Raw genomic sequence first — 18664 nt, 5'->3', positions numbered from 1 at the left:
AATAATATCATTTTTCTCCCTCGGATACTCCCAAACAGTGTTGTAGGTAGGGATGGCAACAAGGGCGGGTTTGGGCGGGTGTGCCGTCCCTCGCCCCCACAATCGTTTAAAAACCCTGCCCCCGTCCTCCCCCAAAATCGCAAAAACGGGCGAACTTTCTACCCCATTGCTATAACCGTTTAATATATTTACCTCCGCGGGTACTTGCCCCACTCCGTTTAAGATCATAATTTATTTATTTTTGAAATAGATTTACTCTTTTTTTTTTCCCTTTATATTTAATTCTTCACCATTACAACTTTTTTTTTTTAATCAAATTTATTTGTTACTTTAATATTGTTATATATGGTACTTAATATATAATAATAAATATATATACTATTGAAATAAGAATACTTAAATAATTCGTTTATTTAAACGAGGCGAAGCGAGATGGGACGGGATGAGACAGAGCGGGGCGGGACGGATCAAATTGTCATCCTTATCTACTGTCTTAACCCATGATTGGATAGTGGTAGGTGTGGTCTATAAGAAAGGTCTACATCATCTTTGGCCTCTTCTAAACCCTTTTCGTACTACCACATTGAACACAGCAGCATGCGCCAGTGGCCTCCAAGCATATGAATAAAATGGAATTGGAAACCTGTCCTATACCCCCGTAACTTCAATGCCATGATTAAGACATTTTTTTGATTCCATAGGGACCATTTTATATTTTCTCTTTATTAAACTGACTACTAATATTTGGAGAAATATTTTTATTTTATAAACCAAAATGAAAAAGTGAACATCCATGTTTTGGGACCATAACATCTCAATCGAGTAATTTTTTTTATCACCGAGTTAATAGTTGATAGATGAGCTACTTGGATTCATATATCAATTGATCAAAAGCAAAATTGAATGCGAGTCCTGTCAAAAAAGAAAAAGTTCTATATGAGATTCTAATTCTTAAAGGGACTTTTTGTTGTAAAAAGTCAAAATCTAATATTAACTTAACTCTTTAATTTTACATCACAGATAACTTGATAGCTAGATAATATTTGATCATCAATGGCACTTAATCTATTGGTATTTATTCGTTCTTCATTTTTCCAATTACAAAGTCGAAAGTTTAAGTCTCTGAGGGGATGAAATAGGGTTTGTGAGTGATTTTTTTGCTAAAAAAAAAAAAAATGATAATATTTAATTTATACCAATACAATAATGTTGAGTTTGGGAGTTTAAACTAAATTTACTACGATTCTAAATTTAAAATTTTCAGTGCTTCCTATTGAGAAAATTTTATATTTTGTCAAGAAAACAAAATCACTATAACCTTATTAAACTACGAATGTACTTAGATGATGGAGACATTTTATTCAATAATTCTATTCTAGAAATTTATTATTTTGATAGTTATTTTTATTTTTAGTTTCATTATCAAGCAATATTAACTCTAGTCACTACCAATTTGCACTCATCTCACAAAGGCGGCGAGATGGTTGAAGGTTTTATTATCGCAAATTTTATAAGAAAAATAATTCAGAGTTCAATACTCATTGAGGGGGTTCTAATAGTAATAATATTACATCCTACAGCATACAAGTTGCAGTTTCACCATTTTTGTCTTTAATATATTTTTCCTGAAAACAAATGGCTGGGTTGGCAGCTTGTCCTTGGATTGGATCTATATCTGAAACAAGGTCAATTATATAATATTTATATATGTGTGTGTGTGTGGATATAAATCTATATCTTGAGAACATGCATGTTGTCAATATTTAACTACATGATCACACAACCATACTCAATTAAGGTCAAATGCGTGGAGTAAACGAGATCCAACCCTCCATGACCACCATACCCTCACGCCAAGTTATATAAAGTCCAGATGCGACAATAGAACGAAATTAATAAAATTAAATCACAAATAGTAAAAACGACACATGATAAAATTAAATGACAAATAGCAAAAATGACACATAATGGCTAAGTAAGAATTGTGTAATTTAATCCTCACATAATGTTAATCTTTTGAAGTGTTATGATGATCTACTACTATACTATAGCCAGCCCTCTTTACACAAAAATAGATTTAAGAATTGTGTAACTTAATCCTCACGTAATGTTAATCTTTTTAAGTGTTATGATAATCTACTATTATACTATAGCTAGCCCTCTTTACACGCACTTACACATATCAAATCAAATTTTTTTTACCCACTCTATACATGATGGGTCATCATCTTTTTTACTTATTGTGGATATATAGCCTCATATATATATGTATAGCTTCTATTCAAAATTCAAATCCAAATAAATTCTTACTATATAAAGACATTCAGAAATATTCCTCATAAATCTTGCTTACCAGTAATTTGGTAACGTGTGAAAAGAAAAGGTCACAGAAAATTAAAAGCCTTACAATATAGTTTCCAAACATGTCACTATATGAGAATCGTCTTAGATTACGCAAATGGCTTGTCGTGTTATTATTGTCACTAAAAGTCTAGAAGAGAAGCTTTGGGATAGAGTATGACTGACACTTTTTTTTTTTTTTTTTTGGCTTCCACATGAAAAGGGAACCATTTTTTATTTTCCTATATTTCCTCCCTCTAGAACATGTGCTGTTGCGAGATTTTTCAACCATGAGGTTGCATCCACATGTAGTGATGTAGCGGTACGGGAGAATATATGCTAGTTGTATAAATAATAGGGTGGTTAGGCTAAACAAGAACTGTAGCAGATACACGAATATTGTAACATTTATCGGAACTGTATTTATGAAGTTTTCAGTCGTTTGATATAGCGGTGAGATCCATCTGATGAATGATCTATTGATTGAAGATGTTGTAGACTTTCTTGTTTTAAAAGAAAAAATTTATACGAAAAAGATTGGCAATTTGACAACAAGGTGATATGAAATTGTATAGTTAAATTATGATAAACTAGAATAGTTTTATAGACGTTTTTCGATAACAATTTTAATGACATGTTTTGATTTGAGAAGACCTCATTGTAATTGAAAACTACTCAATTTTTAGTCAAATTATGTAGTTTAGGGGCCTCGAAATTACGTTTTCATTTTGGATTTTTTGACACCTAGTTTTGGACTTGTTTTAAGATCAATGTTAATCTGCCAGAACAAATGGGCACAAAATATTATTTATCAATAGAATATCAAGTTGTGAATTCAAAGTTGTTTCATTATTTTTTGTAGACATTAAAAACTTTCGCTTTTTCACACAAAACCTAACGTTTATGGATACAACGTAGATTTTTTACTTACCACACATAAATAAATAAATAAATAAATAAAATAGATGTAGATTCTTTTATGCATAAGAGATGGCTTAAATCTCATCACTCAATGAGTGATGACTCTTGGTGGAGTACAACATCCTCTCCGTATATAAACTTAGATTACAATTTAAATATTTATATATATTTATTTATATATATATATATATAAGGTCAAAGAGGTAATTTGATTACCCAATAAAAGTAGCCTTGATTTTCAGATGTCAATGTATATCAATGTCGTGGTCCATCCGGTGGCACTGTGGTAATGTTATTTTTGATTGGCGGATTGTTTTGACAACAATTTGGACCGACAGGGATCAAATTTGGGATATTCTTGTATAGGCCCACATAAAGGAAACCTCCAATCGTCTATGTACAACTAATGAAATGAAAGTCCGAGAACAAACTCAAAATTTATTTATTCAAATAAAAAAAATAAAAAAACTCAAAAATCTATCTGTTTACTATAGGCTTAGCCTTTCAAAGTACAAGGTGGAATTCTCCTTAGAGGCATCTGGGAGAGTGAGTGTTTCTTGCCATACCACAGAAAAAAAATTAAAAAAAATAAAAAAATAAATATTGATATGTTTGATTCAATTTTTTACAAACAGTTCTTAAGAATTGCAGAAGAATAGAAAAAATATAAAAGAATTTTATATGAAAGCAAACAATTTTTAAACTGAGTTTTCAGAAATTATCTTGGTAGAATTCTTTTACAGTCTTCTAATCTTCAATTCCTTAGAAAAACAAAAAAACTATTCTCATAAAAAAAACTGAAAACCAAACATATCTCGCAACATGTACAAGACTTATGCGAGTGGGGACACACGTACTTGTACCCAATAACATTTTTCAGAGTTCTGTTAAGACTAATAATTAAAACAAAGGGGTCACTAGTCAGAAAGGAGAAAAATTTTATTGCACTTTGCAATAGGTACATCTAGACCATTCGTATAATATGTCTACGTGTGTATTACACACGTGTATGAACGGTTGGATGCGTTTGAAAACATATCAAAGAGTACCAACGGCCCAAGATAATGAGAGTGCACCCTATAAGGTTCACATATTCATGGGCGTCAATCCTCATGGCTCACCTCCAAGGCTCCAAAAAAGGAGCTTTATACATCTTTAAAAATCAAAATTTAGGAAATCAATCCTAATGCTTCACACTTCATAATTAAAATGAAACCATATACTTGTATATGGAAGTGAAAATTATGACTACACTACACAAACATAAGGATCGATTTACAGATTCTCCAACCATATTTACAATCATTAAGATTAAAATATGGAAAGAAATGTCATCGTCATTTCAGTTACATCCTATACATTGTTGGACGAATTAAATCAATACCACCCATTTACTTGCTAGTTTTTTTACTCGGTACGCCTTATGTACCGCTTTTGGGCAACCTTCTCAACAACTAAGAGATCGATTTGAGGAACATGGGGACTAATTGAAGTAATAAGCCTCCCACTATCCAGTCAAAATCACATCGTTTAACCTAAATTCCATGTCTGTGTTCCATTTCTGTAGATGTTTATTGGCAAAATCTGTGGTGCCCATATTGAAAACTTTATAAAGAAATGCATAGGTTAATATTAAAATACAATGAGGAAAGTACCAATGTCAGTTCCACAATACCATCTTTGAAGAATAAAACAGGGAAGTAATGCATTAAACACTCTTGCATAAGATGAGACCCAAGGTTCATTTCAAGAGATGCGACCTCTAGGTAAGAGCGACTGTGGATAGCAAACCTCTAATGAGTTTCTACCTCACAGACATAAGCCTCTAGGTAAGAGTCCTAAGAGCCTCATCTTGCAACAAGTTTCAATCCATAAACCTCACATGCATCTTTAGAAAACAATATATTCTCACTTGCAAATTGCATCCTTACAAATTTGTTCTGAGAAGGTACAATCGAAATCCAAATAATTGATTACGTATGTAATTTTATATTAAGAAAATTATAACTACAATGAATAATCGTTTTTCACATGGTTGGACATGATGTCACTTGAAAGACAGCTATTAGTTACAGATGTGTTCAGTTCAAAAGATATATTACATCGACTTGAGGATTGAAAGCAGATTATTATGGACGGGATCTGAGATGTGCTCGAGTAGGTTTTGTACAGGCCCTTTACCTGTTAGAGCAGCTTGGGTATAAAATCCTAACCAGGCAATCATGGCTAAACGCCCATTTTTTATCTCTTTCACCTTCAGCTCCTCGAAAGCCACAGGGTCCTTCGAGAGATTCAAGGGATCAAAAAGTGCACCTCCAGGATAATTAATGTCACCAGGCAAGTATATTCCTAAAGGCTCCAGAGCCTCAATACCACAATATCTTGCATATTCTGGTCCAACCTACAGAAACAAGTGGCAAGAAGTTTCATAACCCAAAAATAGTAGTAGACCAAAACAAAGGATGACCTTCCCGGATACTTGGGATCATCCTTCCATTAAATTATCAAAAATTTAGTCCTAAAAGGGGTCTATTTTTATTTAGTGGACACCTTCCTCAAAATTCTAGAGATGCCAATTTCCAAGATTGTTTCCGATCCTCTAACGTGGTAAATGTAATGTATTTTGCATCACAAGTATTTCTATAACTTTTCTAGGAGGGGTTCTTTTAAGCCATTGTGAGATTTGGATAAACTTCTTAATGCTTTGATAGCATGTATACACTTGAACCTTCTTCAAGTATTTTCTGAACTTTCGCTGTATATTCTGACACTATCATCCAAGTCATCCTACAATGTTGGCAATTATCCCAAAACTACTTCCTTCATGCAATTTTACTTTATTTTCCAAATTTGATCAATTCAACTTATACGATTTCAAAATAATTAGAAAATTACAAAAATGAAACCATTAATTTGAATAACAAAGGGCAATAATTAATTAAGTCGGACAACAGGCGGGCCAGCTAACAATGTTAGTATCATCTATTATCCTCCTTTGTATATAGTATTGGGTAGAGCTCATATGATAAGGTCTTCCTTCCTAATTCTACCTCCAGTGTCATCCCTCATTTCCTTTTTTTCTTGCTGGTAGATACGGCAAAACCCAATTTTCCTCTCATTTTTGACAAGTCCAATTTGTGTTGTCTATGAGCAAGCCAAAAGAGTATAGGTTCCATTATTTCCATACAAATTTTGTTGCACATGTATGATTGGCAGTGATCAATAATCATATACCACCTACCCGATTCTGTGAAATCTCAGAGCGTTGTTTCAAGGTGCAAGATTTTGAGTATAATTGAGCCAGATGGGATCCTTTAATGGTTAATACCAAATAATGACGTGTGTGAGGGAAAATTATGATAGTATTGAACAAGGCATTTAAGATTTATAAATGGTTGACAAAATTGAAATCAAGAGATAGAGTTTTTAGTTATTACCATCAGAATGGCTTGGCAGATAGCTATGACAACCACTCCTTGACTTCCAGCCAAGTGGAGTCCTGGGATGCCAAGGTAGTCAAGTGTATCTCCCTGATGAAAAAGATTACAAAACACAAAATTATTAAAAACAAAAAAAAAGAGGTTCAGAGATAACAATACTGATCACATGCTTCTTAATCTAAACAACTCACATGCATATGGATATGAAGTTTTTTTCCCCATTTTTGTTAACTTGCCAACTAAAATAAAGGGTTTACTTACAAAGGTCAATGTGCAATGAGAAAAAATGGTAGCTGCTGCTGAAGTTTAATATAGCAAGTCATCTTTTAGCATCAAGGCAAACGAATAAAATTCTCCTGTTAGACAATTAATTATCTTAAAAATTTGAGCTAATTAAGGATGAGTCCAACAGTGTATATCAAGCTCTTCACATGAAAACTCCTCTTTAACGTGGAAAGACACACAAATCGACTAAGAGCATGTTTGGCATTGCAATTAGAATAGATAAAAGCACTTATAATTTGAAAATTCACTTTTAATTGTGTTTAGAGGCAAAGATCTTTGCCTAGTAGAGCTTTTAGGCAAAACTAAAATTTGGAACTTTTTGCAAGTATAGGTAAAAAAAATTACAGCATGAGTATATTAGAATATTTCTGAAAAGTGCTTTACACAATTACACTAGACGAGAGACAGATAAATTGATGGAGGACAGAGACAAGCAGAATGGGGGAATCATATAGAAATGGAGAAATTTAAACCCAAGACCTCCCATATTGGTTGAACAAGAGGGGGAAGAGATAGAGAGTGATAGTAGAGTTACTTATCTGCCCCAACTATAATAGCACTCTGCATCATCAATTGATTTTAATTAACAACACAGATTGAATTAAGTAATTGCATCCATAATATTAAAATTCATTTAAGAGTCACAACTGTTACCACAAAATAACTCTTACTAAAGATGCAGTGTTATGCCTGGAAAGTAAGATCGTAAGAACATGACCCATACTGCAGACCTAACCAACACTTGTCAGTGTTGCCACAAGCACCACCATTAACGTGGCCCACGTAGAGATACCAAATACATCGTCACTTTTGCTGAACGATCTCAGCAATCCCAAATTTCGCAAAGGGATGCCTTAAGGCTTGTTCAATGCTATTGTGGATAATGTAAGAGTTGGGGCATCAAATAGCAAGAAAGTTAAATAAAGCAGAGAAATATTCATATATTAGGAAAATTTTCTTAACTAAAGTATAACCTAAGATCATTAATCATATGGAGGCAGATGATACTAGCCTTAAGCTTTGAATAGCCAACTCGCCACCAGACAGGTTCAACAAAATGAAAGACTCCTAATATTTCAAGTAGTTCGGGAATCAGAGCACCAAGGGCCGCAAGCATAGCCCATCGAGCATGCAATACTTCAAAGCTGCAAATATTAAAGATTCAACAGATCATTTGGTGGTCAAAATTTAGATAGAGGTTCTTGTTTGCTACTAAGGCATAATGAACGCTATCCACTCAACCAAGGCATGTGTAAACTAAAGCATTAAACACATTATTTAGAAGCAAAAATGCCCAATCACAAGGTTGGGTGAATAGCAACACATATAATATCATAAGAGCTATTGTTTGTAACACATAGTGGTTGCTATCTCACTACTCATGTTAGGACTCTCATGTGACAACTATAGAAAGATAGCACCTCAAATTCTACAAAATAGTAGAGAGCTAGGGCGTATATATGAACTAGATCCATATTCAGAAATTATATAAGAAAGTGCCCTTACACAGGCCGTATATATGAACTATCAACTGGATTTCCACATGAAAGATTGTAATAGAAAAATGATTCGTGCAGAAATGGATGGAGCAAATCCATACATACTTGAAGTATTTCTGGAAAGCCACAGGATCCTTGCTCAGTCCTGCAACATCAAAGCCATAATCCCCTGGTAATTCTCCGGTAAGATATGCAGGATAGTCATATGGGATTGGACCAAGCCAGCGAGGACGCCCCGCACCATACCACAAACTGTGAAAATTGATTATTTATCACAATACATATAAAACTGCAACAAGTTATTAATCAATAAATTGACTTTAATTGTGAGAGACTGCTTTTTTGGCATGTTCAATATCCCATTAAAATGATTTGCTCAAACCAGTCTTTTCTAAATATTTTCATTTTTTGTCTTGGCCCCAATTTTAATACTAAACAAGTCCGTTATGCTATGCTCACACGGTCTCATCCACTTGTTAGGCTCAAGAGACCTTCCTTTCCACTTATTAGTAAGAGATCAGTAGACCAGGACCACCCCATTCGACCGATCAAAAGCTCCACTATTGGTCCTCAAGGAAATACAGGAAGACAATCGAAGTCTTTTTCGCATAAACCCCGTCATATCCACCAACTCTTATAGTCTTATAGAAAGTGACTGATTTGCAAGTCAACGTGGTGTTTAACCCATTCATATAGGTCACACTGATAGGGATATCGTGACAGCAGCTCACTACCTCGCCCCCAAAAACTAAATAAATAAAAAATAAAAATAAAAACTCATTTTTTCTCTTATCTACATTACATAGGACATCAAACATGCCAACGGTGCTATGAGATATGGATAACCAAGTGCTGGTTTTATGGCTTTTGAAGGTATCTTCCCGATTATATTAAGAAATGGATTGTTCAATGTGATGTGATATTTTCATTATCAAGAATACTAAATTTCAGTCATCATTTGATTAAAAGATTAATCAACGCACACAAAATATTAGGAAATAAATATAAATAATGAAGAAAATGCATGAAATAAACTTTGTAATAGTGGAGATTGCACAAAAGGGATTTTATTCCAAAACCAGAACCAGTGCCCAAAGCCAGCAAACCACATACTGCAAACCCCACAATTAAACACTTTAGAAAAGAAAAAAAAGGTTCCAACTCCTAGAAATTACTTTTTTCATTCCAAAACAATTTTTGTTCCACAAGAGTCACTCTTAGGTCTTGAGTTTTCATAGTGAATTCCCTCAAGAACGAAACCAGGCAAATGCTCTCACCGAGAAAGTAATACTCACCCTCAAATTCTGTGTAATCATGAACTGACAGTGAAGAACCTTTTACAAAGTTACGCACAAAGTCCTTGACTAACAAAAATGAAAACTTATATCCCCAAAAGGGAACTTGCATCAAATATATGGAGTAATTTTAAAATTATAAAAAGTGTTTTGCGGTGTAAATAGGTGTTTCCTAGATAAGAAGTACTATTCTCAATCATGATTGGATAAGTTCGCATCTATTCTTTGGGTTATGGCAGGTGTCCCAACCCATTTCTACGTATCAGTCCTAAGGTGCACGGAATTACCCACAAACCATGTGATACCCACAGGCTTATGCAAGAATAGTTCAATTAGTTTGATCAAAACTGAATGCTTGGTTCAGGACTTCTTGCATTAGCATTTTTATTTTCTACTACAAGTCTACAGCATGCTCAAAAGACCACTTCTTGAAAGATGATTAGAGGACTTTAAGGCCACGTACGATTTGATGTTCCAATTCTTCCAACTAGATTGGTCCATGTTTTGCCACCTTTAATTGGGTTCATTATGTCCTCAATCAAATGTTCCACTTTTACAAAGTCTATTCTAAAATTATTAATTGTAGTCCCAAATTCAATAATATATCATGAGATGAGAACCTTAATAATAGATCATCACAGAAAATTTCTGGTTTCGTCCCTAAAACTATCAAGGTACTTTAAGTAAGATTTCAACACCAATATAATTTTGCCTTAGTTTATGGACTATCCTTTTGTTGTATCAATCCCATAACTTCCAGTCATTACAAAGTCTATAACTTTAGGAAATTAACCCTAAAAAAAATCGAAAATGATGAAATCCCCTTACCGCAAATTACCTCTCCTTTCTTGCTTTTTCAGCTAGTGCCTTCAACTTAGACGAATTGGCCACCTCAGCCTTCTTGTTCTCCTCCATTCGCCTTTGAAGCGCCTCTCCGAGTGGACTGTTGGCGATGGCTTTCACGGCGGTGAAAGGAATCGCCGAGAATATCAAAACGCCGGCGAGCTTCAAATGAAAAATAATCCAGTAAACAGAGTCAAAAAAAAAAAATTAACCGAGAAATTATATAGAAATACAGAGAAATCGAACAGTGTAAACATTAGCACCTCTTGCCACGAAGCTTTGAAACTTGGGTAAGACTTTGTGGGGTTGACATTCGCATAAAGATTTCTCGATTTTGGTCCAATGAGCTTCGAATTTAGTTCGTTGTTGGGAAAAGATCGAAAGAAAGACGACGAAGATGAAGAAATCGCAGGAGATTGGAGCAGAGCCATGTTTGATGACTGGTTTCTGGTATTCCAAGTAGAAGCCACGAAAGTTTCGACAGTACAAATAATAAGGCTCCAGAATTTTTATTTTTTTATTTTTAAAGTTAAATTTCACCTACACCCTCTAACCTTTGGTGAAATCTCAGTTACACCCCTCCAAGTTTTAATATTTCACCTACACCCCCTGACCTTTTGATTTACGTAGTAAATTGCCTCTATCGTTAAGGATCTAATGTGTGCTGATGTAAGCAAAAAAAAAAATTAATAAAAGGTCAATTTTGCCTTTTTTTTAATACCTGAAATGACATCATTAACATTATGCATAATTTATAAACCTAATGGGTCATCCATTTTTCTGTCTCTCACACCTCCCAAATTTATAAAAAATTGGAACTTTATAAGCAATTTTAGAACATTTTAGAATTACTTGTTTAATTACCGATCTTTCTTTTGAATTCTCATCTATTATAAATATTTTAGAATTTTCTTTTCATATTTATTGAAAGTATAAATCTTAGCCTTTCATGTGAAAGTATGCCTTTCATACGAAAGTATAAATATTGAGATAGTTGTTAACAAGTAGTAACCCATATAATAATGTGCATATATGGGTGAAACAACACTCTTCAAAAATAAATTAAATCTGAACAACACCACAAAATTAAATCATAGGTGGAACAACACTCTCCAAACATATATCTTTGTTTATTTAGTCGTCTGGATCATTCCTCCGTAGTATATTATGAAAGTTTCAAACTGAGCGGATGGGATGGAGGCAATAGCTCAATGAGAATGATAGTTAGATCAAGAAATATTCAATTGATACTTATAGATTTGGCGGAATCTATGCATTCCTCGTAAAGACCAACGGAGATATTATAGTGAAAAATAATGAGCATAGCTAGATATATTATTGGAATACAAACTATGGGCTATTGTAAGATATTATTGCTAATTCTTATAAAAAAAAATTTTAATTTTTTAATTTTATTGTTTGTGTTGCATATTTTGATATTATATTGAGGTTTTTGGCCCTTTGATCAGGAGTGAAGCAGGCTTTGGCATTTTTCTTCAAAACTTACCCACCCCTACAGCCTAACTCTTGTTTTGCCAATGAAAGTACCAGTTGTATATCAAAAGCACACACCACTTGACCTCTTCCTAATTTTATGGTGTCTAACACTAGGCAGTCCTGCCAAACATTAATGCTGAATTGTATCACATTAGTCTCTGGCAGCCATTGTCGCTCCATCATCTGTTCCACAATTTGGCTACATATAATTGTTAATTTGTTACCACTTGCTCTAGAACACAGCACCATTTGCAACAAGAACATTAAAAACTGGCATATTGATGATAAAATCATAGTGATATTTTTCAAGGAAAAAAGAAAAGAAAAGAAAAAACCAACAACAAAAAACTACACACAGATTAAACGAAGAAAACTATAAGAATCTAGTAGCTGCCTAGTCTAGAACCATCTATTAATTTAAAAAAAAAAAAAGAAAAAGAAATAGCTTGCCAACTCAAATTATGATAGGATCGAAGATATTAAAAGTAAATACAATGTCTAAAATATTCACTTATGTACCCAACTGTAAATGGGATAAATTACTTTAGCTGTGCAACACTCGCCCAAGATTCGTTGTTTAGCATAAAATGAACAAGACTGCATTAAAGGAATAAACAAGTTTCATATCGGCATCATATACGCTTTCTGTTAAAAAGTTGGCACTGATGCAATTAAACAAGCCCATCTAGATGTCCTTTACAAGTTTCAAGAACTACCACACCCTCATCTCAAAATTCATCTTAGGAACACGTAATACTAGCAACAAGTACGACACAAACTGCACTATTAAATATGTGTTTACACTTTCCGACTACCCCCAAAATTTTACAAAATTATGTTAATTGCCGGGCAATTAAGTCCTGAATTTGAATAGGCAAATCTAACCCCGCCAAAAATTTTACAAAATAATATTAAGTGCCCTCCAAATTAAGTCTTAAGTTTTGAATATTTGAATTTTGGCCCCCTCCAAATTTTTAAAAATTATGTTTTAAGTGCACCCAATCAGCTCGAGTTCTCAATATTTGAAATCTGGCTTCCAAACCATATCCACGTAAGAATAGCCCACACTATAACCCAGCTCTACTAACATGTGTCCTCAAACCCATCAAATATATCTCATATATTTCATGTAAATGGTATCAAAACTCAAATGTATATCAACTTCCAGTACATCAGACACAAAATATCAAAACCCAACGTATTTATAAGTCTGTATGTGAATTTTCGTTCTATCTCTACGTTCGCTAGGATGTCGTGATGTCGTTTGTCTAATTGGTAATTTTTCTCCATATATGTAATGAATGCATCTTTTCATATTAGTTAAACTGAAGTCTAAAATTTGTTTTATTAATTTCATGTTTTCTTCCATGCCATCAAACCACATTCTTTAATGTCTCTGTTATGAATTTTCTTCGTTTAGCTCTTATAGGTTGGCCTTTGTGATGCTAGATTAAGTAAAAGTGTCCAATTTTCTGTAACTTTTAATAATTAATAATTAATTCATTACTATGTGTTTTTTTATTCATTTATAATTTTTTTATGTTATGTGCATGTAAACTTTCGGATTATTTGAAGTGTTTTATTTGATATGTATTAATATCACATTCTCTAAAAAGGTCGTCCATCACAACTTTAGTACTACGTAATGAATTGATTTTTGGGGTGAGCCTTCCATACTAAAATCCACACGAGGAGAATTGTTCAGTGCACTAAAATCTAGTGGATAGGTGGAGCTCAATATTCATGAAAAGTCAGATTTGAAATGGTTCATGTTACGAAACCAAAACAATCTATCTATCTATGTATCTATTTTATTATTATTATTATTATTGTTGTTGTTGTTTTTTAACCCTGGCAAACAAGAGGATTTTATAACGTGAGATCAACCAGTACATAAGGGCACACATTAAGCATACAGACAAATACATGGAGTGTTCCATGCTACCTTCCTAATCAAAGCTATTGTGTACAGTCTTGGAACCGTAACATGGCCGTGACAGGCTAGAGAAAACGGCATAATGTTACTACGGACATCCAGAATCTAGGGCTCACATTACATTAAAACGGCATAAATAACTCCTTCTAGAACAGTTTTAGAAATACTTTAGTGAACATTATACATTACATTTACCACGTTAGAGGATCAGAAACAATCTTGGAAATTGGCATCTCTAGAATTTTGAGGAAGGTGTCCACTAAATAAAAAAACAGACCCCTTTTAGGACTAAATTTTTGATAATTTAATGGAAGGATGATCCCAAGTATCAGGGAAGGTCATCCTTTGTTTTGGTCTACTACCATTTTTGGGTTATGAAACTTCACAATCAAACTCTTTAGGGAAAAAAAAAAAAAAAAAAATTGTTTCCAACTCCTAGAAATTACTTTTTTCATTCAAAAGAAGCAAAGGAGACAATACAATATATAGTCTTTGGGATGCAGAGGACTGGGCCAAAAGAGGTGGGCTTGTGAAAACGGACTGGACCGAATCTCCATCCACTCGGCCCCCTACAGGAATTGTATGTAATGCAGATGGTTACTTATGGGCCACTTCTGGACCATCTTCTTGTGGCGAAGAAAAATTTCATTGCGATTGTTTAGGTGCATGTATTACACGAACGAGCCAAATGTGTCCGTTTCTTTTTTTTATCATGATCATAATTTTTCCTTTAGTACCACCAGCAAATGGTTCACTCAATAACTGAATTTGAGCAGTAAAGTATCGAAAATTCTCATTTACATTTTTAAGTTAATTATAAGAACAAGTGCATAACAAAAAACAAAGAAAGAAAAAGATGCATAATGTTACTACAGTCTTGGAAAGAGTGTTCTTGTGCCGATTGGGGAGGTTCTTGAGATTGAGAGGTTTGCCCAGATCCTTGGATGTAGCACTGGCTGTTTTCCCATTTCTTACTTAGGATTGCCTCTGGGTGCCCCTTCTAGATGTGTGGGGTGTTGGGATCCGGTTGTGGACAGATTTGAGAGGAAGCTGGTGGGTTGAAAGAAGCAGTATTTGTCTAAGGGGGGTCGGGTCACTTTGATCAAGAGTACCCTTTCTAGCCTCCCCACTTAATTCATCCCTTTCTTTTAGATCTTTGCTTCTGTGGCTGTGAGGATTGTGAGATTGCAGCCCAATGTTCTTTTCTTTTTCTTTTTTTTTTGGGGGGGGGGGGAATTTAAGTTTCACTTGATTTGTTAGGAGTAAATGTGTTGTCCAATTCGGCGTGGTGGTTTAGGGATTAGGAGGTTGTTTCCTTTCAATAAGGCTCTCCTCGGGAAATGACTTTGGAGGTTTGGGATGGAGAAGCATTGACTTTGGAGGAGGGTTGCGCACAAATTTAGGGAAAGCAGTGGAGGGTGGTGTTCTCTTGGGGTGCGTGGTCCTAGGAGGTATGGGTTTAGAGTGGCATTCGGAAGGGGTGGGATGATTTTTGTAAGCATGTTCATTTTCGGATCAGAGATGGTAGGAGGATCAGATTTTGGGATGACCTTTGGTGTGGGGATCTTCTTCTTGCGATCGCTTTCCCACAGCTTTTCAGGATTGCTTACAAAAGGCAGGCCTTGGTGGTGGACTGTTATCATCTTGATAACGGGAAATTGACTTGGGATGTTCAGTTTATGAGGCACTTTCAGGATTGGGAAATTGAGGAGGTCACCTGTTTTTTGGAGTTATTGTATCGTCAAACGATTACAGCTGGGGATTCTGATTGTTGGCTTTGGATTCCTAACCCTTAGGGTCACTTTGAGGTGAGGTCCTTTTTCAGGTGTCTTATAGTTGGCTCTAGAGGTCATTTTTCTTGGAAGTCTATTTGGCGCTCTAAGGCTCCCCTCAACGTGGCCTTCTTTACTTGGACTTCTGTCTTGGGTAGGATCTTAACCCAGGATAATTTGAGGAAGAGAAATCAGGTGGTGGTTAATCGTTGTTATCTGTGCTTGCGAGATGAGGAGACCGTTGATCACCTTCTGTTTCATTACTGTTTGTCTAGGGGCTATTGGGATTTGATGTTTGGGTTGTTTGGGATCCCGTGGGACATGCCTAGATCCGCTAGAAGGATGATTGAGGCTTGGAGAGGATTTTCAGTGGGGGCTCTCATTTCGAGATGCTTGGAGGGCTATTCCTCTTTGTGTTTGGTGGTGTATTTAGCTTGAAAGAAATTGGAGATATTTCGATAGAAAGGAAAAGCCTATCTCTATGCTTAAGTTCTCTATTATTTTCACTCTTTTTTGTTGGGTTTCAGGGAGGGATTTTAGATCTATTGAGGAGATTGTTATTTTTTTGACATCTTTGAAAGTTTGAGGCTCTTTTGGCCTTGTGTTTGTCCTTGGGATGTGCTCCCCTTTTAAGCGCTTTTTTAATAAATTTTACTTTAAAAAAAAAAGTCAAAATCGATAAGTGTGAAGGTTATAGGATGGGGAGAACATAAAATCCCCTCATAGCTTGCAAACCCTCAAGTGGAATGGAATTAGGGATGCGAGATTGTGCTGGCCTTTCCCAGTTTGATAGACTCTGAAGTGGACCAAAGTCCAATGATCAATATTTTCTTGAACTGGTTGAGCCTATAGGAGGTACAAGTGATCTAATTTTGGATATGTTTTATTGTAACACACACACATATATATAATAAATTTTTTTAATTTTTTAAAATTTATTTTTATACTGTTTGTACTGCTCCCAAACCCAAAGTAAAAATTTCTAGGTCCGCCCCTGCTTCCTCTATATCACTATAACAAAAAAATCACCTTTACCCTCGTATTCAACACTTGCCTGTCAGTATAAACATATTATAGGATATTTTCCTAGTTGCATTCCTAGTCACAGGCAGATGCATGCACGAACATTTGGTCCATGAAGAATTTAACCACCCAATTCAAGGCAGCGTTTATGTTTCAGAACTCGACCAGTTCATCCACTTTCTTTGTTTAGTAAAATTCAGTTTTATTTTTAATCAAATTGAGGCCGAATCTATCCTCATTGCACCCGTTTCTTCTTTTTTATTTTTCTTTATTTCTTATTGTTAAAAAACCACGTAATTTTTTTTAACTACACAGTAGGACAATATAGAATTAATTAATGAAGAAATATGGTGCCAAACACAGAGGTAAAGTCCCAATTGACCAAGAACCCATTAAAAAACAATCAATATGTTCAAACAATAACTAAATTCATAATCAAACTATAAGTCAATAAACATATTGATTGTTGAGCATATATAGAAGGAGTGAGTCGGTAAGGAAACGGATACAGAGAGAGCGATTTGAATAATTCAGATTCATGAAAAATATATTACACCTTAGATCATGGAAGTAATCTTTAGTTCCCAAAAATCCCTCACAGTGACCAACTAGTTATATCTACAAGACTACAAATCTCTATTCCTACATCAAAACTATCTTATCTCTCAAAACTCAATACAAAAAATCATATTTAATGGCCTCTTCTAGCGTCGATTCCCCTTTGATAAACTTCAACTATTGTCTATTGCAACCTTTGATCTTTGCCGTGTCCCTATATCTTTAATAGTGAATATCAGAATAAGATTCATCAACAATCGTTAAAGATCTAACATCAATCAACAAATATAGGTAATGTAATAAGGGATAGCCCAATGCACGAGGCTTCGGTCGATGATGTACGCAACCTTACCCCTGCATGCCGAGAGACTGTTAAATAAAGTTATAAGCTATGTAACTTGGACTCATGTATGTGTATCGGGTGTGGGTATAAGTTCAAGTGTCGAAACTTCCTCAATCACAAATCTTAGGATCCGTGGACTTGGTTTGAAATGTGTCAAGAAGTTAAGCATGGTTGCATAGAAATGTGGTACAAATGATATCATTTATTGTAGAGTAGAAAAACTTTTCTTTTCTATTTACTTTGAGCATTTCTTCTTTTGTTCATCATCACAAATAAAAGATCTAGGTGTTTGAATTGGGTATGTGTCTGTGACATATATAGTATGCATGAAATTCTAGTCAGGAGCAACATCATTTCTTAAGCCACAAACATAGATAGATATATATATTTAATGTCCATGCCGTGTCACGTTGACAAAAGTACGTTAAGGGAAATAAGAAAGGCCATGTAACGCAGGTTCTAAGTTTAGATCCTCTATTTTGTAACTTAGAAATAGTAGGTTGAAAACTAAAGTGTTCTATTCGATGAGTTTAGAAGCTGAAAATGTGATGGGAGAAGGACGAGATATCTTACAAGGGAAGGGAGTGAGGAACGCATAGCCAGGATTAAATAGTGGAACCGTGAGAGGGAGGAAAGATAGTGATGTGATTTTCTGATCATTTTTGCTCTTTGATCAGGGGTGAAGCAAGCTTTGGCATTTTTCTCTTGTTGGTAATTATTTAAGACTCAGATGCTATGCTTATGATTCTCAGAACTTTATAATTATGTTAGTCTTTTTTATTTTTTATTTTTGGATCATAAACTTAACTGGATATAGCAGCAACTTCCTTTTGGCATTCATATTTAGAAATTAGAACTGGTTATTAATTTTTAGCTAGCATGTTGCTCCCTTCCTGCTTTTATTCTACATTT

The 18664-nt window shown here is 34.6% G+C and overlaps 1 protein-coding gene across 1 annotated transcript; it reads right to left on the bottom strand.

The window, feature by feature from the left end:
* Window positions 1-5217: 5217 nt before the first annotated feature.
* On the bottom strand, window positions 5218-11116 carry LOC132278545 (chlorophyll a-b binding protein 7, chloroplastic). The gene is made up of 6 exons (XM_059780358.1): window positions 10887-11116; window positions 10619-10785; window positions 8591-8737; window positions 7999-8131; window positions 6699-6791; window positions 5218-5662 (listed from the first exon to the last, which is right to left on the bottom strand). Exons 1-6 carry the CDS (start codon window positions 11052-11054, stop codon window positions 5360-5362), a joined length of 1011 nt encoding a protein of 336 aa, XP_059636341.1. The 5' UTR covers window positions 11055-11116; the 3' UTR covers window positions 5218-5359.
* Window positions 11117-18664: the final 7548 nt, after the last annotated feature.

This window comes from Cornus florida, unplaced genomic scaffold, assembly GCF_030987335.1.
Source record: "Cornus florida cultivar Cherokee Brave unplaced genomic scaffold, ASM3098733v1 CherokeeBrave_3.0.0_Hap2_Chr10, whole genome shotgun sequence".
Taxonomy (NCBI): Eukaryota; Viridiplantae; Streptophyta; class Magnoliopsida; order Cornales; family Cornaceae; genus Cornus; species Cornus florida.
Note: the sequence above shows the minus strand (reverse complement) of the source record. Positions and strands in the feature narration are given on the sequence as shown.

Coding starts and splice junctions, on each gene's coding strand:
- LOC132278545 (XM_059780358.1), bottom strand. CDS start 11,054: ATGGCTCTGCTCCAATCTCCTGCGATTTCTTCATCTTCGTCGTCTTTC. Junction 10,786..10,886: donor TCAAAGCTTCGTGGCAAGAG/GTGCTAATGTTT, acceptor TTTCATTTGAAG/CTCGCCGGCGTTTTGATATT. Junction 8,738..10,618: donor GAAAAAGCAAGAAAGGAGAG/GTAATTTGCGGT, acceptor CAATTTTCACAG/TTTGTGGTATGGTGCGGGGC.